General features: G+C 40.8%; 2 protein-coding genes and 1 pseudogene across 2 annotated transcripts; 2 read left to right on the top strand and 1 right to left on the bottom strand.

The window, feature by feature from the left end:
• Positions 1-667: 667 nt before the first annotated feature.
• On the bottom strand, positions 668-3,318 carry CUNH4orf46 (chromosome unknown C4orf46 homolog). The gene is made up of 2 exons (XM_021157523.3): positions 2,978-3,318; positions 668-1,554 (listed from the first exon to the last, which is right to left on the bottom strand). The coding sequence occupies exons 1-2, from the start codon at positions 3,155-3,157 to the stop codon at positions 1,399-1,401; spliced, it is 336 nt and encodes a 111-aa protein (XP_021013182.1). The 5' UTR covers positions 3,158-3,318; the 3' UTR covers positions 668-1,398.
• A 245-nt stretch (positions 3,319-3,563) lies between these two features.
• On the top strand, positions 3,564-25,414 carry Etfdh (electron transfer flavoprotein dehydrogenase). The gene is made up of 13 exons (XM_021157522.2): positions 3,564-3,816; positions 8,218-8,355; positions 8,892-9,121; positions 12,853-12,934; positions 13,376-13,494; positions 15,967-16,044; positions 16,805-16,951; positions 17,883-18,023; positions 19,583-19,726; positions 21,667-21,835; positions 23,424-23,606; positions 24,103-24,324; positions 25,047-25,414. Exons 1-13 carry the CDS (start codon positions 3,783-3,785, stop codon positions 25,208-25,210), a joined length of 1,851 nt encoding a protein of 616 aa, XP_021013181.1. The 5' UTR covers positions 3,564-3,782; the 3' UTR covers positions 25,211-25,414.
• On the top strand, positions 22,081-22,638 carry LOC110290779 (small ribosomal subunit protein uS15 pseudogene; annotated as a pseudogene).
• Positions 25,415-25,418: the final 4 nt, after the last annotated feature.

Here is a 25,418-nt window from a genome sequence, read left to right on the forward strand (position 1 = left end):
AACCCAGTACAGATAAGGTGGTACCGTAACACTATCCTCGTCTGACAGGAAACCAACATTAGGATTCTGTAAATAACTTGCAAAACTCCACTAAGCAGTAGCTAGCATACAGCCATAAATTAGATAAGGTATTTCAAACACAGCAACTGAACATATATAGAACACCAACAACAAGAGAAATATTAACTATGGAAGCAGTTAACTATAAAAATAGAAAAACGTGTATTATTCTATAAAAGTTTTCATTTTATGAAGTAAAAGCTTTTTAAAAATGGACTCGTAGAATGAGAAAAAATATATATTTGGGGGGGGGGGGGTGGCGGGGAGGAGGGTTCAAGACAGGGTTTCTCTGTGTAGTCCTGGCTGTCCTGGAACTCACTCTGTAGACCAGGCTGGCCTTGCACTCAGAAATCCGCCTGCCTCTGCCTCCCAAGTGCTGGGACTAAAGGCATGAGCCACCAACACCCGGCGAAAAAATATATTTTAAGATCATCATCAAAATTCAAAACTGAGCCGGGCGTGGTGGCGCACGCCTTTAATCCCAGCACTCGGGAGGCAGAGGCAGGCGGATTTCTGAGTTCGAGGCCAGCCTGGTCTACAAAGTGAGCTCCAGGACAGCCAGAGCTATAAAGAGAAACCCTGTCTCGAAAAAACCAAAAAAAAAAAAAAAAAAAAAAAAATCAAAACTGTCCTGCGTACCAGTAGTCCTGGCTCCTAAGACAGGAGAATGGGCTTCCCAGGAAGACTGCTTCAAGACAGAAAAAAAAATGTCAGCTTCTCATTAAAATAGAGAGACAGAACAAAAGAGAGAATTTTTCCTTCAAGCCAATGAAGTTCAGATTCATACAGTTTTCTTAGAGAAACAGTCTTCATCCTAAAAGACAGGAGTCAAAAGTAGCTTTAATTAACTCATCGAGTCTCATTCACAGACAGTGAGTGTTGTGACCTGGCTGTGGGCCCTGGGATAAGGGAGTAAATAAGGGCCACCGCCAGTTTTCCAGCAGGTGTCCTGTGGCGCTGGACCACGCACCTGAAATCCTCATGGCCCACCTTAGGAGACACACCAAGCTCAATTCCCAATTCAAGCATTCTTGTCATCATCTCACATGATGACCTGGTTGCAGGGGGGCACTATTGTGACATTACTTACTGATAGAATGAGCTCTAATAAAGGAGTCAACAAAAGCTTAGAGGGCAGAAAGCATCTAAGGTAAAATACTGCCATATCAGAGAAAACACACAAGCAAATAAAAGAGCCCAGTATTCTGCTTTCACCAAGTCCCGAATACCAAGAAAAGTCTCATTCTCAGTCTAAATGCCTGGAGACGGGCAGCCCCGAACATGTGCTCTACGTGCAAATAGCTCATGTGCAAGTCTTTACTCGACTACATCTGCAAGTCAGTTGTCGGGTTTCAGGGAATCATAGCCTTCTTTCAGGAGGTCCCGCCACGTCTTAAGGAAACGTGCATTTTCTGTACATTTCAGGGCAAGTTCTTCCACTTGAGCTGATACCGCAGATGTGGCTTCGAGAAGTTTAGTTAATGAAAACGCCGCCTACAATTTAATGAAAGAAAGAAAAGTCAAACCGGTTTGTTTGTGGTACTGGTACCCAGGACCTCCAGCACTGAGCTACACCCTGAACCCCACACAACGCTTGTTTTAAAAAAAATCTTCATCTAGCTTCATAGTCTAAATATAGCTTAAAACCTTCAATCAAATGCCCACATGTTTTTCTTTAAAAGAAATGAATTAAAAAAAAAAAAAAAACAACAAAAAAAAAACACTGGTTCTTTCTTGAAGCCGAAGTCTCAGAACAGGGGAGGCACACAGCTCTACACAAGCTGTACTCAAAGCCTCTAAATTTTTTTCACAATGTAACTTTAAGGAAGCATACCTGCCATAAAAATACTCACTGAATATGACAAGTCAGAATTTTTAACAGAAAACACATCCAACTCTCATATATTTCACCAAGGCAACCTGGAAATCTCTTGACTAAAAGTGGCAGAGCCATCCAAAGGATTTCCTCACTTTGCCTGGTAACAAAGTAAGAAAAGCCCTGTTCCACTATTTTCACCCATGAACACTTATTTTTGAATTATAAATAAGTAAATAAATAATAAAATCAAAGAACTGATACTCTAAGCTGAGCTGACAGAACATCTAAAATCATACACGGCTCTGAAAAACTCACTTTTAAATCAAATGCTTTCTTCACCAAAAAATATAAAATAACACTTTTTTTATATCACGTCAGCATTTATTGTTCACATTTATTTGTAACCTGTATTGTTTGGGGGGAGGGACCTGAACTAATACTTCAGCCATCTCTTTTGACGAAGGAATAAAACCCTGTCACCCAGTTCTAGTTTCCAATCTTTAATGTGGTTATTCCACAGCCATCTCCAGGAAGGTTGTCCGCTACATGCTTCATTCCTTTCTCCCTCTCAAAGAGTCCTTATAAAGTGCCGCTGTGACCCTCCAACCCCTCGGTCTTATACGTGTTGGAGTCAGGAAGTTATTTCTGGGAATTTGAGATTGAACAAAAACTTTACAGAATTTTTGCATTGCAAGATTCTGTTCTAAACTGTCCTATCAAATCCATCAGTGAAACCAGTGATCTCTGCTGCCGGCTGTGATTAGCCCTGGTCCACTCAAGTCCAACACAGAGCCAAGTAAGCGACACACAACAGCATCACCAGCTGGCCCTGGGCTGGTGGCCAACTAGAAGCACAAGCTCAAGTCCCTTAGAAAGCACCAATGGGCAGGGAGGCAGGCTATGACCGCCAAAAGTGCTCCGAGGGATGGGAGGAGGCGGAGAGAGGATCCTGGCAGCAGGGCTGCGGATGACCTCAAGCAGAAGGAGAAGGAAAGAAAGTTGCGGGAGGAGAGAGCCGAGGCTAGCCCTCAACTCCAAGAACCGCAGGCGGGAAAACTCTAGCTGCAAGCAGCTCCCAGCCGCAACGGCGACACTCACGTCTCCGATCTGCAGCTCCACTTGCTCCAGCGGGTCCACGGTTGGACCGGGACTCCTGCTCGGACCCCGCCAGCCCAAACTCACTGGCATGCTGAGGGACGACGAAGAGGCGCCTGACGATGGAGATGAGGGAGGAGGCGGCGGCGGCGAAGAAGCCCGATACTCCTTAGAGTCAGCCATTGGACTGAGCTGGGGCCACTGGACCAGAACGAGCAACCGAACCGACACCAACTGCCTTTCGACCGCTCGCGCCCAAAGCCCATAGGCTCCGCCTCCTCCCACACGGAGTCCCGCCCCATCTTCTCGTTTGTCTCTGCCCTGGACCCCAAGTACTTTTCATTTTTTCCAGACAGCCAATCAGATATCAAGCCAGGCGTCACCAGGCTCCTGCGCACAGCTCCAGGAGCTAAACACTACAACTCCCAGAATGCCTAGCAAATTAGCCTCCCTATGCTTCTAGTGCGCGTGCGCACACGCGAGCGCTTGTGGATCTCTTCTGCACACTAGGTTCCTGGCTGAGGATGATTGGGAAATGGAGTCTTCTGCCTTTTCCTGGCTTGTATGTGACCCGGAAACCTTACTGGCCATCGTGTCCTCTGTGGCGCCGGCGCAAAGCAGAAGAGGGGCGGGTACGCGGCGAAGCAAGGGCGGTCGGCGGAGCCCAGACGCTGACAGAAGTTGAGCAGTCGGGGCTTCTTGGCAGGTGATGGCGCCCCTCGTAGCCTAGAAGTCCAGCGCCCTCGGCAAGCCGCAGACCCCCGCCTCTCTCCTTTGTATCTGGTCAAGTCTCCGGGTCACTTTGAACATGTTGGTGCGGCTAACCAAGCTGTCCTGCCCTGGTGAGACGAAACTCCTGGTGGGGACAGAAGGAGCAAGGTGGATAAGCTGGGACAAAACAAGACTGGGGCCACACCCGGGGTACTGCCAGCACCCCTTTCCTTGTCTATTGTCTTAGGCTAAACTAGGGCAAAGGTCAATGCTGTCAGCGCCTGGTGGCCGACCCTGCCTTGCCGACCTTGGAGTTGCCCCAGTTGGCAGAATTACCATCTAGGTTAAAGGTCATGAGAAGAGAATATTGTCAACACTGCCCCCTCGGTGGAGTTCCCCCAAATGCCGCTCCTAATCTTTACCCCAAGGCTCAGGTATTATCTGCCGCCTTATTAGGAATGGGAAAGAAAGAAAAACTTGTGTGGGTTTTCGCCTTGGCTCTGACCTGACTTTGCAGCCATAATAGTCTAATCTTAATTGAAGTCTGAGCTCTCATATCGTATTAACTCATATATCACCAATTATGTCTGGAGTCGGAATTTTTTCTGCATTATCCTGAGTTAACACCAGGCGTTTCTGTTAGGGGTGCTTCTTAAAGCAGTTGCAGGATAGTTTTAAGTTTTTACTTAAAAACAACCCCCTCGATCAAACAGAAGTTTAGAGGATCTTGAATTCTGTAACTGGCTTAATATAAATCTTTACTGAAGTTAATTTGGCTGTGGGATTTTTAAACAAGTATCCATATACTTGTTTAAACAATATGGTGTATATTCAAACCAAGCATCTATTACCCACAGAAGATGTTATGCTTTGAGAGCCATCAGTTTACAGTCTAATTTAGATGCAGTCTTGGATCCAGTCAGTGACTTTTCTTTAAACGCTAATTTGTTACATTTTCATTACTCAGTGTTAACTCTAGTGGTGACAACTAAATGTGCTAAGTATGTCATGTGTATGGCTGATTCGGTGTTCAGTGACTCTGATTTTGCTTTCTATCAGAACTCTGTCTCTATGCCTAAATGTTCAGATGGGTCATGAGAGATACCATGCTCTTTTAAGCAAAGGAATAAATGTTATGCCTTTTTAAAAGTCTCTGGTGGAAATCAGAGGCCACGGTTCCAACTGTTCTTGAGCAAATTAGTAGCTGTACAAATAATAGAATGAATTTTCAGAAGTAAATGATAACTTGTATATGGTAAACTACAGTGTATAATAAATACTTTTTAAATGATGATAGTATGTTTGAACTCAACCGAATTTGCCTATAAGTACTTATAAATATCTTCCCCCTGTGAGTTAGGGTAAAAAAAAAAGATTTAATCTTGGTCTTAATAAAGTATTTCAATATCATTGACTGATTGATTGATTTTTCAAGGCAGGGTTCCTCTGTGTGTTCCTGGCTGCCCAGGAACTGGCTCTGTAGACCAGGCTGGCCTCAATCTCACAGAGATCCATCCACTTGCCTCTGCCTGTGCTGGGATTAAAGGCATGCGCCACTACTGCCCAGCAATATAATAGTTTTTAATGTGCAAAACAAGGTAGGGAAGATTTGTTTCCCTACCTCTTTAAAATTATCAAAAGAAATGTATAGTATTTACAAGACATTAGACTTCTACTCCAAATGTTTTTTTTTTCCCCACCTCAATCAAATTTATTGTCTTGATGCCAGGTATCACTTGAGAAACTATTTTGTTACAATATTTAAAAATATTAACCATGTAATTGGTGGTAAAAATAAAATTAGTTTATATAAGAATAATTTTGTTAAAAATATTTCGCCTTTCTTTTTTTTTTTCTTTTTTTTTTTTTTTTGTTTTGTTTTGGTTTTTGGTTTTTGTTTTTTGAGACAGGGTTTCTCTGTGTAGCACTAACTGACCTGGAATTCACTCTGTAGACCAGGAATTCACTCTGTAGGCCTTGAACTCAGAAATCCGCCTGCCTCTGCCTCCCAAGTGCTGGGATTAAAGGCGTGCGCCACCACGCCTGGCCTTCTTCTTTCTATTTAATTAAAGGAAAAAACTTACCATGGCCTCAGGTTCCATGACTTCAGAGATAATTTCAGATCAGTTACTGTTCTCAGAATTTGACAGGTATTAGAAGAAACTATCTGAATTCCTATTTGTCTGATATAAATAGGGCTTATAGTTATTCCAGTCTCAGAAAGTTATGAGGGATATTTCGTTTGGAACAGGTTCTCATATAGCTCAGGTTGGCTATAATCTGATTGTCGTGTGGCTGAAGATAACCTTGAATTTCTGATCTTCCCACTGTGCATTACCACATGGCTTATGATGTACCGGGGATCCAACTAGGCAAGCACTCGACCAACTGAGCCACATCTCATCCAAGACATAGTATTAAAATGGAAAATTCTTAACCATTCATCCTGTCCAGGAAAGTAAATTATATAGTCAAAATGAAATTCTTTGTCTTTACTACTTTTTACAGTCCATTTATAAAAAGTTTCTTCCCTTCATAAGATGCTTCATAAGACATAGTCCAAATTAGAAAAAAACCTCATTATTGTGACAGAAATTAAACAGTTTCACAGGCTTCTATGTACATAGCCATTGAAATCGTTACTAGGAAGGTTCTGATCCTGTTAAGAAGCACATAATTGTTTTTGTTTTTGAAACGGAGTCTCTGTGTAGCCCTAGCTGGGCTGGAACTCAGCCCAGTGTAGTCTAGACTGGCCTCATTGTCACAGAGATCCCCCCTGGTTCTGCCTCTAAGTGCTGGAATTAAAGACATCACCGTGCCCATCTGAATAGCTGCAGCTCTTATATTTCAGTCTTTGATCTGCCTATCACTGTATTCTTTATTTAACTTTTTATTTTGTACTTGCTTTAGGCTTTCAGATGAGTTGCAGAGAAAATAGAGTTCCCATGTGTCTTTCTCATACTTAACATCATATATAATCATGGTGAATATGGAGACTAAGAAACTAACATTGGCTGGGTGTGATGGCGCACACCTTTAATCCCAGCACTTGGGAGGCAGAGGCAGGTGGATTTCTGAGTTCGAGGCCAGCCTGGTCTACAGAGTGAATTCCAGGACAGCCAGGACTACACAGAGAAACCCTGTCTCAAAAAACAAAAAAAAAAAAAAAAAAAAAAAGAAAAAAAAAGAAACTAACATTGATGAAATGTTATACTACAAAACTATTCAGGTTCCCATTTTCTGGTCTAGGATCTAGTCCATGTAGCTTTTAGTTAGCATACCTCCATCTATTTTAATGGGACACTTCCTCTGCTTCTTGTCATTTGTGATTTTGATATAAGCATTTTATTGAATGCCTCTCAGTCTAAATTTACTTGGTGGTTTCTCATGATTTCCTGATTAGACTGAGGTGTGAGGATTTTGAGGGTGTGGGCCACACAGGTAAAGAATCTTTCTCATTATATCATATCAATAGCATGTGACATCATTGTATTGCTGGTCATATTTAAATGGTATTTGATTCAAATACCATTTGATTCACTTAATTCAAATTATAACTATAATATTTTTACTGTAAAGTTAGGTTTTTTTTTTAATATTCCACTTATTAGAAACTAGAAAGGTCCAGTCCACACTCAGTAGGGAAAGAATCAAAAAATATGTGAATATATAATCACAGTCTTTAGTATTATAAGTTTTTCTATAAAAAAAATTGTGTTTTTTTTCTATTTTTATGCCCTTTAATGAGTCACTATCCCCTGCATCTATTTTTATTATACTATCAGCCATTCATTTCATTACACTGTCTCTCACTTGTTTTAAGATTGTAAATTTTAGATGAAGAGGTGCATTATCAGTTAAGAACACTGACTACTCTTCCAGAGGTCCTGAGTTCAATTTCCAGCAACCACATGGTGGCTCACAACCATCTTTAATGGGATTCTATGCCCTCTCCTTGTGTGTCTGAAGGCAGCAACACTGTACTTACATATATAAAATAAATAAATCTTAAATAAAACAAAACAAAGAAAAACACATTATGGGGCTGGAGAGATGGCTCAGCAGTCAACCTGATGCTCTTCCAGAGGATCCAGGTTCAATTCCCAGATCCCACATGTCAGCTCACAACTGTCTGTTATTCTAAGTCTAGGGATCCAACCCCCTCACACAGACTTGTGTGCAGGCAAAACATGAATGCACATAAAATAAAAATAAATGATTTAAAAGATTTGAAATTTTGCTTCATGAGCAAAAGTTAGCTGTATCACTCATAAGAAAAATCATTTTCCATTTTGATTTGTGTCAATTATTAAGAATATTCATTCAGAGCTGGGCAGTGGCAGCATATGCCTCTAATCCCAGCACTTGGGAGGCAGAGGCAGTTGGATTTCTGAGTTCGAGGCCAGCCTGGTCTACAGAGTGAGTTCCAGGACAGCCTGGGCTACACAGAGAAACTCATTCAGCTTAGAGATTTTTCAGTCTACAACAGATGGAAACTAATTCTTAAAAGGATACTTTTCATTTTTATGCAGCGTATCACTGGTTTCATGCCTTAAAAATTAAGAAGTGCCTACCTCTGTGTGCTCCAAGATGCTCTTCAACCTCTGCTGTACCTCAGATCACCACTCACTACACTGTTCATCCCCGGGAGAAAGACAAAAGATGGGAAGGTAGGCGACAATTTTCATAAAACTCGTGAGACTTTCCTAGATATTTTATATTACCTTGTTGGTCTTAATATTTTGTTTTTCATGACAATTTAAAAGCATTCAGTATATCACAGTATATCACAAATGTTGTTGTTCATTTGTTTCTTTTAGAACAGGACTTCATATAGTGGCCTGACCTTGAACTCCTGAATATAACAGGATGACCTTGAACTCTCCTGCTCTTACTGCCCAATTGTTATGATTATAAGTGTATACCACCATGCTTTCTAAATTTATAATAATGGGTTTCAAAGCCAAAAGTCTGTTCAAAGGAACCAAAATAAGATACATACTAAAATAGAACCTAAGAGAACCTGAAACTCATCAGCTTATATACTTACTATAATTATTATCCATAGCCCAGAGAGAATATCTATAAATTATACTCTGAAGCATAGTGTGCACACGAAAGTACATCTTAAAGTATCCTAAACCAGCGTATGACTTACATGGTCATATCAATCCCACAATTGATCTTTAACATGTTTTCCTCCCAGGAGTGAATATGGAGAGGTTTGCAGAAGAAGCAGATGTGGTCATAGTTGGTGCCGGCCCAGCAGGACTCTCTGCAGCTATTCGGCTAAAGCAGCTGGCTGCTGAACAGGGAAAGGACATCCGTGTGTGTCTGGTGGAGAAAGCTGCTCAGATCGGAGCACACACACTCTCAGGGGCTTGCCTTGATCCAGCTGCCTTCAAAGAGCTCTTCCCAGACTGGAAGGAGAAAGGGGTAGGGCAAGCTGATTCTTACACGAGGTCTACTCTATGCTGTCTCTACTTTCACATTAGTAAAGAAAACCCTTGTCATGGAAATCTCAATTGTTAGCTATTAAATATATATACTTAAGGGTTTTTTTTATTTTTTAACTTAAAAAGAACCAAAGAAAAGGAGCCTGAGGCTTAAGTGGTATAACATGTACAGCAAAACCTGGGTTCAGTTTCTAGCACCAGACAAAAATGAACAATATATTTGTATGCTTTTGTACTCCTACAGTGGAGGAAGCAGAGGCAGGAGGTTGATGGACTCAAGGCCAGCCTGGCTACATAGCAAGACCCAATCTAAAACAAGTAACAGAATTGTAACTTGACCCCCTTGTCAAGTTGACACACAAACACATCACTAGGAAGCCTCAACCCTTAGTTTCTTATTCATCCCAAAGATCTAAATAACTTTAAAAGCCCCACAGCCTTTACAAATTCTTACATATTAAAATTTCATTCTCTTTAAAATATCCAATTGCTTTTAAAAATTCTAAGTCTTTTTACAATTCAAAGTCTCTTAACTGTGGGTTCCACTAAAATACTTTCTTCCTTCAAGAGGGAAAAATATCAGGGTACAGTCACAGTCAAAGCAAAATCAAACTCTAACCTTCCAGTGTCTGGGATCCACTCATGATCTTCTGGGCTCCTCCAAGGTCTTGGGTCACTTCTCCAGCTTTGCCCTTTGTAGCACACACGTTGTCTTCTAGGCTCCAGCCACCTGTAGTCCACTGCTGCTGCTGCTCTTGGTGGTCATCTCATGATACTGGCATCTCCAAAACACTGCTGTCTTCCACTGTAACTAGGCTTTACAAATAGCCTCTCATAGACTCTCTTCATGGTGCTAAACCTCAACTCCTTTGCGTGACCCCTTCAGTCCTGGGCCATCAGTTGCAACTGAGGCTGCACCTTCACCAATGGCCTCTCACAGTGCCAAGCCTCAACTGCTCTGCATGACCCCTTCATGCCTTTAAAACCAGAACCACCTGGGTGACTTTTTACACATTATTAAGTCCAGCTATAGCACGAGGTACAACCTTGGCTATCTCTGGAGCACAGCTTCTTTGTGCTCTCAGAAAACACTTCCCAGAAGATGTCACCTCCATGATGCTGGTCTCTTCTTAACCACTACTGATTTCTTAGCTCCAGCTAACCAGCATCAATGGTCCCAGTAACGCAAAGGCTTCACTTTAGTAGTTCTGGTATCTTGTTAATCACAGCTGATTCTTCAGCCCCAGCTAACCAGAACCACAGAATCTTCACAATCAAAACAGCAATGGACCTGATAAGAGTCTTTAATCTTCCCTCTGAAATTTCACAAATCAGGCCTCAATCGGTTGCACTGTTCTCAACATTATCTTCCAAGCTCCTATAGAACATCCCACAAAGCTCTTAACACCCAGTGGCTTTTCTAGCCCAAAGTTCCAAAGTCCTTCAACAGTTGCTCCCTAAAACATGGTTAGGTTGTCAAAGGAATACCCCACTATGCTGGTACCAATTTCTGTCTTAGTTAGGGTTTTACTGCTGTGAACAGACACCATAATCAAGGCAAGTCTTATAAGGGACAACATATATTTGGGGCTGACTTACAGGTTCAGAAGTTCAGTCCATTATCATCAAGGTGGGAGCATGGCAGCATCCAGGCAGGTGTGGTGCAGGCAGAGCTGAGAGTTCTACATCTTCATCTGAAGGCTGCTAGTGGAAGACTGGCTTCCAGGAAGCTAGGCTGAGGGTCTTAAAGCCCACGCCCACAGTAACACACCTACTCCAACAGGGCCACACCTACTAATAGTGCCACTCCCTGGGCCAAACATATACCAACCATCACACATAGTAACTCATATATTTTAATTTTTAAATATTATTTACTTATTTTTCTTTATATGAGTACACTGTAGCTATCTTCAGACACACACTAAAAGAGTGCATCAGATCCCATTATAGATGGTTGTGAGCCACCATGTGGTTGCTGGGAATTGAACTCAGAACCTCTGGAAGAGCAGTCAGTGCTCTTAATTGCTGAGCCATTTCTACAGCCCCCCTAAATTTTTTATGTATTTACTTATTTTATTATCTTATGTATATGAGAGTTTTTCCTGCATATATGATTATGCTCCGCTTGTATGCCTGGTGCCTTTTGAAGGTCAGAAGAGGGCTTCCGTTCCCTAGGAACTAGAGTTACAGACAATTGAGAGCCACCATGTGGATTCTGGGAATCAAACCCAGGTCCTCTGGAAGAGCAACCAGTGCTTTTAACCTCTAAGCCATCTCTCCAGTCCATATCTCCTATGTTTATATAATGCTACCTATAAGTCACATTTATATACTGAATTTACCTAATAAAATATAACACTTTGTTGTTTTAAATTTGTGCCTAGTATAGTATTATGTAGACTTTTCTGGGATAATGCAATATCTAAAACCAAAGAGGAAAGTCTAACCTTCTTTCCTTTTAAAATTTATTTTAGATTTTTATTTTCTATGGATGAGTATTTGCCTGCCTCATGACTATGCCTGATGCCCACAGAGGTTAGAAGAGGTTTAGATGCATTGCATCTCCTTGGAACTTGAATTACAGAGAGTTGCGGGTGCTGGGAGTTGACATCAGATCTTCTTTAAAAGCTCACACTCTTATTAACCACTGAGCCAAGTCTCCAGCACCTGAAACCAGTTTCCTAAAGAAATAATTACTGTGGTTTCTTCTAATCTCAGCAGAAAAGGCTACGAGTCTGACATACAGAAGACTCAATGTTAGGTTTCATTGCTTTCAAAATTAATATGAAATTGGTTAAAATCTTACTTTCAACTGTTTCTCTTGTAGGATGAGTTATATTTGTCCTACATCCAAAATTAGAATATTTGTGAATACCCTTAGTAAAGGTCAAATAAGCATATAAATGTTTGCACTCATTTTTTTGTAGAATAAACTATAATTTGAACGTCTCCTTGGTGCACTCCTTCCCAAATAACAGGCTTTTATTAAAACAAGAACACTGAAAAATGGAATTAATTCTGTCTTCAGTATATCAGAACCCGGTATCGTTAGATTGGCACAGCGTCATCTCTAATGTCAAAGCCCATTACTGCCTTGCCACCCTTACAGCACAGCTGTCAGCTCTACATGCATGCTGGTGGTCTTTACCCCTTTTCTAAGTTTTTTTTTCTTCCAACAAGGCAGGGGCTTTTAATTTGAAGCAGGCCCCTAGGCCCACAGAGACAGGGAAACGTGATGCACACAGTTCAAACATGCTTCAGAAGGCATCTGGAAATGACGTGGCTAGGACAAGACTACCAAGAGCTGTGGGCTGGCTTTAGGATTTCCATCCTAGGAGTGGGTAAGAACACTAGTTACTTTACCAGAGGACTACAGTTCAATTCCCAGCACCCATATGGTGGCTCAAAACTGTCTCTAACTCCAAAGTCACCTTCTGGCCTCTATAGGCACCAGGCACATAACCGGTACCCAGCTATACACACAGGCAAACACCCTTACACGTGTTTAAGAGAAAAAGATTTCTATCTGTTCCCAACAGACATAAAAACAATTTCAGTTACAAGGTTTTCAAAGGAAGGCTGAAAGAAAAGTGAAAAGGAGAGGAGTTCCTTTTCTCTTCTCTCTTTAGGTTTAAGAGGGTTTTACAATGTATACTCACCGTACAAATACAACTGAAACATCTCCTTCCTGTTCTCATTTGTTCCTAGGCTCCACTTAACACTCCTGTAACAGAAGACAGGTTTGCCATCTTAACAGAGAAACACAGAATTCCTGTGCCAATTCTTCCAGGTAGAGTATGGCAGGGTCATGAAACCATGGGCTTGCACAGCTGGAAGGAGCTGTGGTGTCACAGCTGGAAGGAGCTGTGTCACAGTTTCAGTGAGGAAGAACTTTCCTCTGCAGATGAGAAAACAGAAGCCCAGGAATGTGAAGGGCTTGCCCAGAGATACAGCTAGCTGATGAGAAAGCCAGACTAGAGTGCAGTTCTTTTGTCTTCTAGTCTAAAAGAGCCTTGAAAGCCAGCCAGGAATTTTTAATTTCAGGCTTTAATATTGATTTTATTTTAATAAACTAGAACTTTCACCAAATAATGTCATTATAGCCAAGAAGATAATGTGTGTTTTTATGCAGCAGTACACACTGATTAGATTTTTTTTAATTAACTATATTCGATTGTCGAAGTGCCTTAGCAATATAATGTCCGATCTTAAATTACATAAATAATTGCAGGTCTTCCGATGAACAATCATGGCAATTACATCGTACGCCTAGGACATCTGGTGAGCTGGATGGGAGAACAGGCAGAGGCTCTTGGAGTCGAAGTGTACCCTGGGTATGCTGCTGCTGAGGTCTGTATAATTCTGTTTTGTTTGTTTTAACATTTATAGGAAACAATCTCTTTTTCTTACTAAAGTCAACCAATAAGTTTACAGAGATAAATTGTTTAGAAAAATCTTAGCAATTTAGAATTGCAGGGTTGGGGAAAATACTAAAAATGATAATCCAAAGAGGAACTGAATTTCTTCTGTTGCCCCCCGTCATGCGATTGAACACCATGGGGATATGAACTCTCTGTGTGGACTCGTGGTCTTTCATGTATTCAGTGGAAATCATCTGCTGTGTGTGCTTTGCAGAACAAGTCTGTGCACTCTTCCACGGGCACTCTCCTTCCACGGGCACTCTCCTTCCACGGGCACTCTCCTTCCACGGGCACTCCTTCCATGGGCACTCTCCTTCCACGGGCACTCTCCTTCCATGGGCACTCTCCTTCCACGGGCACGCCTCTTCCACGGGCACTCTCCTTCCACGGGCACTCTCCTTCCACGGGCACTCTCCTTCCATGGGCACTCTCCTTCCATGGGCACTCTCCTTCCACGGGCACGCCTCTTCCATGAGCACTCCTCTTTCCCACTCTTTCTCACCTTTATTCACCAGAATTTTGTTTCCCAGGCTAATAATCTCACTTCTTTCAACCACCATGCTCTGTAATTTGATTGCTCTCAATATTGCTGCCCTCCACTGAACACATTCCTTTCCCTTTTTGAAAGTCGTACCATGAAGAATAAACTAGTTCAAGCCTTATGTAGATTATTCTTCATTCTAAAAACTTCTTCTGTTAGTTCCCACAAAACAACAGTTTTGGCAACCATTTCAAACTGTTTACCCTGAGAGATTAAATTTGAAAATCCAAAGGAATCTTCATAACTTGTAAAGAAATTGTTTAAATCAATTTAATATTCAATGAGCAATAAGCCAAAAATACCACTATTTTCACAGGTGAAGAAAGAAATATCCTTTTAAATAGCCAGGTACCTGGGCATGATAGTACGCCTTTAATCCCAGCTCTCATGAGGCAGAGACAGGCAAATCACTATGAATTTGAGACCAGCCTGGTCTACATGAGGCTAGCCAGGCCTATATAATGAGACCCTGACTCTGTAACAGAAAGGAGAGGGCTGGAAGGATGGAGCAGGTAAAAGCTCTGGCTGCTTCTCCAGAGGATCAGGTGTAGTTCCCAGCGCCTACATGCGAGCACACACATCTGTCCAGGAGATCTGCCACCCTCTTCTGGCCTCTGAAGGCACAGCATGCACTTTCAGGCAAAACATAAAATAGAGACATAAAACATACACATAAAACATTTTTGAAGAAATTTGACTGGAAGAAATAATGAAAGAAGAGTGAGGGGTAAGAAGAAATTCTTTTATCTTTGTGTCAGAAAAAATTCAATTCTTTTTATAAATCACCGCCAAGTAAAAGACATAGGTTCTGGTTGCAAAAAGTTTCTGTTTTCCACCCATACATATGCATTTGGGTTTTTAGACCTCCGTGTGGGACTTTGCGTTGCTTCTTTGTTAAGCATTGTTGATGGGGCTTCATGTCAGAGTCACAGGTGGGCAACTTACTAAGTGCCTGGTATCTCCTTTTGTGTGTATATACTAATTGTCTCTACACAGTTTCTCTTTTAGTTGCTTCTTTCCTGATTGTCAGGTGTAGTGGTAGTTAGTTACACCACTTTGGCTCCCAGAGGGTCACACTCCCAGCTACCCACCCAAGAGCTCTTTGAGTTCTCGAATGAAAGACACACACACACACACACACACACATGTGCACCAGTTAATTTTTTACATGCTCAAAGGCTGGGCACTCCTTAACCGTCTCCTGCTAGCAAACGCTCCCCTCCAGTACTGCTGAGACTCCTAGAACTTCCCCTGTTACCACAAACCAAATCGGGGAAGGCCACCTACCCAAATTCGTACATGACTGGTTGACTTTCTCTCTTGCAGCCCTGAGTCCTGGTGATTCTCTCCTCCTCCTTCTCTCCCAGTTCCTAGCCCACACAAATCCAAAGGTCCCACCTTAGTCTACCTGCCCAGCCATTGGCTCTTTATTGATTGATCAAAAACCAATTGGGCACGCAGATTCCCAATTTTGGGGGGCAGATTAATTGAAAGTGTCAAGACCAATCCCCAACAGTTATCAGGCTTTATTGTTTGGTTTAGTGCTCCGAGCCAGACCTCAGTTCCTTTTTTACCCCCTTCTCCATTGCTACTATCCTTGGGTCAGTCTCCACCCTCGAGCCTTCCTACAGCCTCATGTGATTCGAGTTCATGTTTTGCTTGGCTCTCCAGAGAGCATTTTCCTCTAGAGGAAACCAATGAGAATGTCAGAATAGTACAACTTCTCAACTTCAGGATTATGCTTTTTACTCCCCCCGACCCCTTCTTGCTTCACAAATAAACTGTAATCATCATCATGTCAAATATGTCAAAGTTAATATGAATCTGAGGTAATAATAAGTTTGCTTATATCATTTTTAGGTCCTTTATCATGAAGATGGTAGTGTAAAAGGAATCGCCACTAATGATGTAGGCATACAAAAGGATGGCGCACCAAAGGTATACCTTTTAATAGTTATGTGCTGAACAAGAGCTAGCAGGGCACACTGCACATCTGCAGTCCCAGTACTTGAGAGGCTGAGGCTGAAGTTTGAGACCAGCCTAAGCTACCTACATACAAGATCAAGAACCAACTCAAGCTCAATGTTTAGGTCTTCCTATAAACCGCACTTATGTGGGCTTGAGAATATAATTAAGAATAATACTGTTTTTTACAATTGCTTTAAAAAAAAAAAGAGGCAAGTTTGAGCTCAACACAAATATAACATGTTGCGTGCAGTCTACTTATGAGTAAATGGATGTATGTAACTAGGCTGGTGAGATGGCATAGCGGTTAAGAGCAGTGGCTCTTTGTTCTTCCAGAGGTCCTGAGTTCAATTCCCAGCACTGTATGGTGATCTGAAGCCCTCTTCTGGCATGCATGTGTACATGCAGACAACACTCACATTTAAAAAAAATTACAGCTGGGCGTGGTGGCGCACGCCTTTGATCCCAGCACTCAAGAGGCAGAGACAAGGATGTAACTAGGTTCTCTATGGTGTCTAATTCATTTTCTTTTCATGACTCATAAGTAAGAGCACTGCCTTTGCTTCTGATGGAAAAAGCAAAGTCAGGAATGTACAGAGATGGAAATGTAGATTCTACTTATAATAGACAGTCCTGATAGTTTTCTTCTAGTACATAGGTCTACCGTGTCTTGTGTACCTAAACTATTGTTTAGTTTATCAAATATTGTTTTTAACATGTTTTTGCTTTTCAGACAACATTTGAAAGAGGACTGGAACTGCATGCCAAAGTCACAGTTTTTGCAGAGGGTTGCCATGGACACCTAGCCAAGCAGCTTTATAAGAAGTTTGATCTGAGGGCCAGCTGTGATGCACAGACTTATGGAATTGGTTTGAAGGAGGTATCCTGGTTTGCTTGCACAATTTTAATTGTAGGTCAAATGATTGCCAAAATTACATCTGCAGTAACTTGTAAACTTGAAAATATTTGAACCTTAATATTTTTCATAACCTGCCCTTCTATGGCTGTCTCATGTGTTGCTTTTAGAATGGCCACATCTTACAAAGAATTATTTGTTCAAAATTATGTGAAAATATTTCAGGAAATACCCGGACATTGTATATTGATCTAAAATTTAGTAAAGTTAAATGTATATTTTCTCAATTTATTCTATACTCTATTAACCCTTTAAACTGTGCTTTGCAGTGCTAGGGATTAAACTCAGGACCTTGAATCTGTTAGGCAAACATTCTACTTGAGCTACATCCCAAGCTAGTTTAAGCATTTTAAGAAATCTTCCTGCCTACCATTTTAAGAAATCTTTGCACTACCATGACCAGCATATGTATGTATGTATGTATGTATGTATGTATGTATGTATGTATTTTAAAGGGCTTGGGATGTCATAGAGTGCTTGCCTAAAATGTATGAGGGTTTGATTTCAATCTCCAGCATTGCAAAAATAAATAAATAAATAAACAAGTTCAGTATTTTGTGAATAAAAGCTTGCAGTGAACAACAATCCTATTGTGAGATGGCTGAAGTAAGAGGTAAACTGACAGATCTGAATTCTGCTACTCCATTGATTTCCCCACGCCCACAACAGTGAGCACGCTTACATAGCCAGTACTACAGAAAATTTTCAATAACTTTTTCTGTACCCCCACAAAAGAAGTTCTTCATTTGAAGTGCTAATGGGTTCATAACTTTTGTGACCTACTTCTTTATGTTGGCTTAGCAGGCAATCATTTGATTATAATACTTTTTGGTGTACAAAATAATTTGTATGTATGATACTGTATGACCTCATGGACTTTGTTTTTTGGTTTTAGTTATGGATTATTGATGAAAAGAAGTGGAAACCTGGGAGAGTAGATCACACTGTGGGTTGGCCCTTGGACAGACATACTTATGGAGGCTCTTTCCTTTATCACTTAAATGAAGGTGAACCTCTAGTCGCTGTTGGTTTTGTGGTAAGTTGTCTCCCATTACAAAGGCTTTGACTAGAGGTAGAGAGTGATCAGTGTGAAAAATAGGGGTTTTTAACCTGGAGAATACTTTTCCATTAGAAAGCTGACGTTTGCACTTATCAGTGTGTAAAATCTCGATGGCTACTGTAGATATTCACCAACTTACTTAGCTGTAATACTAGTAGCTATTACATTCTAGGCACTGTTCTAGAAGATTTGCGGAGATTGGTCAGTCAATTTTGTAGCCATCCAGTGCTATGAAGCATGTCCTTATTGTGAGCAAATTAAAATAAGTCTAACCAAATGCCACAGTAACTCCTTGTCTTAGTTGCTGTTCTGTTGCTGTGAAAAGACACCATGACCAAAGCAACTCTTATATAAGAAAGCACTTAAATGGGGGGCTTCCTTACAGTGCATGATCACCAATGGTGCTAGAGCAGTAGCTGAGAGCTTTGCACCCTAGTCTGAAGCCAGAGAGACTAGGCCTGGTCTAGTCCCTTAACATCACTAAACCCATCTCCAGTTGCAACCCTTTTCCAACAAGGCCACACCTCCTAGTCCTTCCCAAACAGTTCAACCTAACTGGGAAAAAAGCATTCAAATATATTAACCTTAGGGAGCCATTCTCTTTCAAACTACCATAATGTTGGAGGCAGGATTCATGCCTGATGCTGACTTTAGAGCCCACTTCCACTATGCCATGCTACTACTAAAAATAAAATTGGCCCACAGTCTGAACCTACTATTTCAAAACAAACAAACAAACAAACAAAAAACCAATTACCTCTTCCACTGCTATAGCAATAAATTAATATCTTAAACATTTTGAACAATGCAGACTATCAAGTTTCTACATCTCATAGCTGACAGCAATGTCAAGGTTTAGTGTCATGATCCTTTTACATGATACATCATTAAATGTATGCACTCAGTACATAGTTTAACACCATCAGTCAGGTTTTGCTGTGTCACCCTGTGGTAGTTACCCTAGTGACTCAGTCGTATGAAAAGCAAAAAGGTGTAGCTATTAATTTCAGCTCTGATACTGCTATAAAAGCTGTACTTCCTCCCACTGTTTTCTGAGTACAATTTACACCACTTAAATTCTGCCCTAGTAGTACTGTAATTTAGATTACTCTTTTTGTTGTTTCTTTGTTGTTTTTTAAAAAATGGGTTCTGTGTGTAGCCTTGGCTATCCTGGAACTCTCCATAGACCAGGCTGACTTCCAACTGAGATCTGCCTGCCTCTGCCTCCCAAGTCCTAGGATTAAAGGTGTGCGCCACCACTGCCCAGCCTGGATTATTATCTTACTAATAGAGTTGGTATCAATAAATAAGTAATGTAATCACAACTCCATTTATGAATACTTATTTACAAATAGGTTTGAGAATCTTTTTTTTTTTTTTCTTAATTTGGACTTTGATTTCCAAAGCACAATGGTTTCTTGGTGTCTTCTTAATTTTTAAAGTTTTCATAGTTATAAATGCCGATTACCCTTTTGCTTACTTTCTTACCCTCAGTGTAGAGTTTATCTCTGCTTTAATTTTGGTTTTGGTTTAAGGTTGGCCTCGACTATCAGAATCCGTACCTGAGTCCATTCCGAGAGTTCCAGAGGTGGAAGCATCACCCCAGCATCCAACCGACGCTGGAAGGTGGGAAGAGGATAGCCTACGGAGCCCGAGCGCTCAATGAAGGCGGCTTGCAGGTAGCTTCCAGCACCCATTCTCAATTGCTATTTTGTAACTTAAATAACCAATTAAGAACGTAATTTTTATTTCATAGGACAAAAATTTAAGGAGTTTAACAAAATACTTATACAATTATGCATAACACAGTAATTACAGTATACCATGAATTTAGTTTCAAGACTATATTGAAGGCAGGAGAGATAGCCCAGTGGTTAAGAGAACTTGTTCTTGCAGAGGACTCAGCATCCACAAGACAGCTCACAATGTCCACAACTCCAGGTCAGGGCATCTGACACTTGCTTCTGACCTCCTCAGACACCAGGCCCACACATGGTACACAGCAAAACACTCATACACGTAAAAGGGAAACAAAAAACCAATATATTGATCTGATTAGGTGTGAGGTGCATGCCTTTAACCTCAGCACTTGGTTGGCTGAGGCAGGTGGATTTCTTAAGTTTGAAGCCAGACAAGAATTCATAAGTGAGACCCTGTCTCCAAAATACATATGTATATTTCTAGAGATATATTCATGGGCCTTTTGTTTACTTTTTTACTAGAAAACAAAAAATGTCATTCACACTATTTCCTTTTATTCCTTTACTTACACCAGGAAACTGAAAAGGAAATGTATCTTTCAAAAATGATTTATCCCAACTGAGTCTTTCATGTAGCCTGGTAGGATTGTACTCGTTATTCTGTTAGTATACACTCAGATATTTTAAGATGATTAATTTTTTTTGAGTAATGTTAAATGATGAAATAAGAACTAAATGGCCATCTAAAAGCTATTAGTACTGTTATGAAAAATATCAGTTAGACAGGTAAGGTAATCTGAGAAGAGCTCTAAACATTAGATCAATGACGTGGAAGAAGATGGCTTCTCTGCTTTCAGGATCATATTTAAAACATGATCACTTCTGCCTCTAATAGTCTAGATTATCAAACTATTTTGAAATTGGTGTTTGGTTTTCTTTAATCTATTAGAAAAGTAACATGGAGGGTGCTTTAAAATACAGCTTTGAAGACACTGGTACTATAACAATAATTCATAAAGTTAAGGGAAGTCAATACGGTATTATGTTAAACAAGGTCATTCAGATGTGTGCAGGTACACACATGTACATGCATGAGGTCAGAGGACTACTAATGGGAGTGAGTTTTCTCCGTCCACTGTGTGGATTCTGAGGCTTGAACTCGAGTCACCAAGTCCAACAGCAGGCTTTACCCACTGAACTGTCTCAGCAGCCCAGGCATGATCTTTTTCCTGACTCCTTCTGCACTCAGGTTTTGCTTCTTGCTCTAGAATTCTACCATTGGTGGGAACTGTGGCCACTCCATCACCCTCTCATCAAAGGCCTGTCTATGGCTGAATCTAGAAAGCCCCTAGAGAAGAAAAACTGAAAATGAACAAAGACCAACCCTGGAGTATGTGCCCCTTGCAGTCCTTACTTCGTCCCTGCTCCTTAGACAATATACCTTTGTTGGCTAACTGGAAGTACTGATACCTTTATTACATTGGTTGTTTTATCAGAAATTCAAAGTTCAGTTTGCTTAGAGTAGCACCTAGACATTTTAATGTCACTAGAGTATATTCTTCACCTCTGCATATCAGACTAAAATAAAGATATGGGATCATTTCCCAAAATAATGTAAAAGAAGTTATAATTTTTACCCAAACTTAGGAAATGTGTGAACTCTGACAGATACACATAAATAAAAGCATGTTATTTTAAATATATTGTTTTGATAATTCTGTCCCATAGAGATCAGGCATGGGATAGGGAAAAAAAAAATAGAGAACTGGCCAAAGTCCTAAGCCTACATGCCCCGGCTACACCCTTTCCTTGCCACACTCCTGTATTTGTTCTTTGCCCTACAGCTTTAGGTTTGGCGTATTTATGTTTGTTTTGCCTCATTTGAGCTGACAAATGTATTATTCTGAATCTCTTTGCAGTCCATACCAAAACTCACTTTTCCTGGTGGCTTACTAATTGGTTGCAGTCCTGGTTTCATGAATGTTCCCAAGATCAAAGGCACCCACACGGCAATGAAAAGTGGAAGTTTGGCAGCAGAATCAATTTTTAAGCAACTAACTAGTGAAAATCTCCAGTCAAAGACAACAGGTAAAAAACTCCTATATGAAAGAATTACTAACAGTCAGAAATTTTTTTCTAAAGATTTATTTATTAGCTGTCTTCAGACACACCAGAAGAGGTCATTGGGTCCCATTACAGATGGTTGTGAGGCACCGTGTGGTTGCTGGGAATTGAACTCAGGACCTCTGGAAGAGCAGTCAGTGCTCTTAACCAATAACATGATGGCTCACAACCATCTGTACAGCTACAGTGTACTCATATACATAAAATAAATCTTTAAAAAAAAAAAAGGAGTATGCTCTTTGCTGCCAGACCTCCGCCATCATGGGTCGCATGCATGCTCCCGGGAAGGGCCTGTCCCAGTCGGCGCTGCCCTACCGCCGTAGCGTCCCCACGTGGCTGAAGTTGACGTCTGACGACGTGAAGGAACAGATTTACAAAATGGCCAAGAAAGGCCTGACTCCCTCCCAGATAGGTGTAATCCTGAGGGACTCACACGGGGTGGCCCAGGTCCGTTTTGTGACTGGAAATAAAATCTTGAGAATCCTCAAGTCCAAAAGCCTTGCCCTTGACCTCCCCAAGGATCTCTACCACTTGATTAAGAAAGCTGTTGCTGTCCGAAAGCACTTTGAGAGGAACAGAAAGGATAAGGATGCTAAATTCCACCTGATTCTGATAGAGAGCAGAATTCACCGATTGGCTCGATACTATAAGACTAAGCGGGTGCTCCCACCCAATTGGAAATATGAGTCATACACAGCCTCTGCTCTAGTGGCATAAATGCTGTTGTGTGCACAAGCAATAAAATCGCTTTGAGTAAAAAAAAAAAAGGAGTATAATCACTTTGTAGTTTGTGCAAGTCAGTTAAGAATCAGTTGCTCCCCCTAAAGATTAAATGCACCAGACTAGACCAGCACTTGCCCCGTGCTCATCAAGCACTAGATCTAATCCCTAGCATCTGCACCCCATCCCCCAAAAGATGGATTTCTTAACAAACTAGATAACTTTAAACAAGTTTTTTCTTTAAAAGTTCTGCAGCAGGAGGTTCAAAATCAAGGAGCGTTCTCTCAGAAATTCCTCTTTTCCCATACCCATCTCAGCTATATTTATGCATTCTTTCCTCCATTCTCTGTCTCTTGTAAAGTGGACATGTCTAATAGATTAGGAACCCACTCTATTCCACAAGACCCCAATTATGTCTGTAACCATCCTATCATAGTCAGGTTCAAGGGGTGAATCCATTGGGACCTCAAAAGACAATCCTTACAGGGACATGATTCCACTCACAATAAAAGCTTAGTGATAGCGTTGACTCCTTTTAAAGCACGGTTATAAATAAGCCTGAACTTGTATTAAGTTTCCTTTTCAAACCAGTTTTTTAAAGCTTCCAGTATAAAACTTAAGGTGTACTTGTCTACTGTGCATAAAGCCCCAGTGCCAGCACACACCACACACACACACACACACACACACACACACACACACACACACACACACACACACACACACCCTTTCTTGTTAAAAGATGGCATTTATGTGATTCTGCATGGGTCCACATGTTTTTAAAACTAAGCCTCACCATCTATGTCTCACTTAATACTTATTTTCATAAAAGGACTCCATGTAACTGAATATGAAGACAATTTGAAGCAATCCTGGGTATGGAAAGAGCTATACGCGGTTCGAAATATAAGGCCATCTTGCCACGGGATACTGGGAGTATATGGAGGGATGATTTACACTGGGATATTTTACTGGATATTGAGAGGAATGGAGCCATGGACTCTAAAACATAAAGGTAATTCAGATATACTTAATGCTAATATAGATCTTAAGTAATTGCATATGGAAAAATGTATGTGTGGGGTACATGAGTATAACCTTGTTATAGGGTCTTTTTCCCCCCTTTTTGGTAGTGTTAGGGAATCTCAGACTACATGGCTGCTCACTAGCAAACCCTTTCATTAAGTTCATCTCCACCCTCTTAACATTTTAAACTTGCTTGTCAGAGACATGATTTTTGGTTCTGTTTGGGTATTGGGGGTTGGGGGGGGGGTGCTTTGAGACACGCCAGGCATGAAGAGGCAGATGCAAGACAGTTAAGTTCAAGGCCAGTCTGGACTGCATAACCAGACTGTCTGATTGAAGGACTGAGAATGAAGTGCCGTGGTAAAAGACTATTAGCATGAGCGGCCTGAAATCACCAATACAAAACAAACAAACAAACAAAAACCAAAGGGGAGTCCTGGATAATTATGTTACTTTATTAAATATCTCCCTCAAAATTGCTTAAGGCTCAGACTCTGATCAGCTCAAACCAGCCAAGGATTGTACCCCCATTGAGTACCCGAAGCCTGATGGACAGGTCAGTTTTGACCTCTTATCCTCTGTGGCTTTGAGTGGCACTAATCATGAACATGACCAGCCAGCACATTTAACCTTAAAGGATGACAGCATACCTGTTCATAGAAACCTGTCAATATATGATGGGCCCGAGCAGCGATTCTGCCCTGCAGGTGAGTAACAATTTCTTTCTGCTCCTAAACAGTAAACAATTTCCCACTTCATTAGGAAACTTTTCTTGAATGTCCTGATAGTAGGGATTTTGCTGAGGTCTTCTCTACTTTGGATGACTTATCTCCAAACTGCTTTCATGTCTACCCTCAGACAAACGGACTATAGAAAACAAGTACCTGTTCTTGGGTCTTTTTAAAAGCTGTTCTGAAGTGATGGTGTATGTGTACATGTAGAGACATCATGACCACACTGAGTTCAATGACTGACACTAACTTTAAAGTCATCGCAAGTACTGAATCCCTTAAGTGCTAAGAGTTTTCAGTCAAAATGAATGAGATCTAAATATGGTAGAATAACAGTACTCAGGTAAATGAAAATTACTGTTTGCTCACATGAGATTAGAAGGTAGATAAAACTATTCAAGAATAAGACCCTATCTTAACTTTTAAAAGTTACAGTGCACTGTTAACTGTCAGAAGCGAGGACTGGAGCCAATCTGTTTTAACTTGTTAGATAACCCAGAGAATATTGCTGTACTTCTTTTGTGTGATTAGTTTATATTAATAGCACAACATACACCAAGATCAGATAGTCTCTGGGAATAAACATGAAAACCTCAAGTTTCCATAGTTCTAAGATTTTAATTTCCTCTCACTTTTTCATTATTTGCCTTTTGTTGCATACCTAAATACATATATATGTATGTGGTTTTTTTTTACAGGAGTTTATGAATTTGTTCCTTTGGAACAAGGTGATGGATTTCGATTACAGATAAATGCTCAGAACTGTGTGCATTGTAAAACATGTGATATCAAAGACCCAAGTCAAAATATTAACTGGGTGGTCCCAGAAGGCGGAGGCGGGCCTGCTTACAATGGCATGTAAGACACAAGTGCCTTCACTCACTGGCACATCTGACAGCCAGTTTCTATAAAACTGTAAATGTACGCCAAACTAACTTCCTGTATGTTTAGATAACTTCTGAACAAGTGTCCTTCAAACATTATTGAAGTAAAAAACTTTGTATCTAAAGTTGCCCCATAAAATCATGAAATATTTGTCATAAATAAAACTTTATAAATGATAGAACATC

Source organism: Mus caroli, unplaced genomic scaffold (assembly GCF_978045245.1).
Source record: "Mus caroli unplaced genomic scaffold, Mus_caroli_1 scaffold_3, whole genome shotgun sequence".
Taxonomy (NCBI): Eukaryota; Metazoa; Chordata; class Mammalia; order Rodentia; family Muridae; genus Mus; species Mus caroli.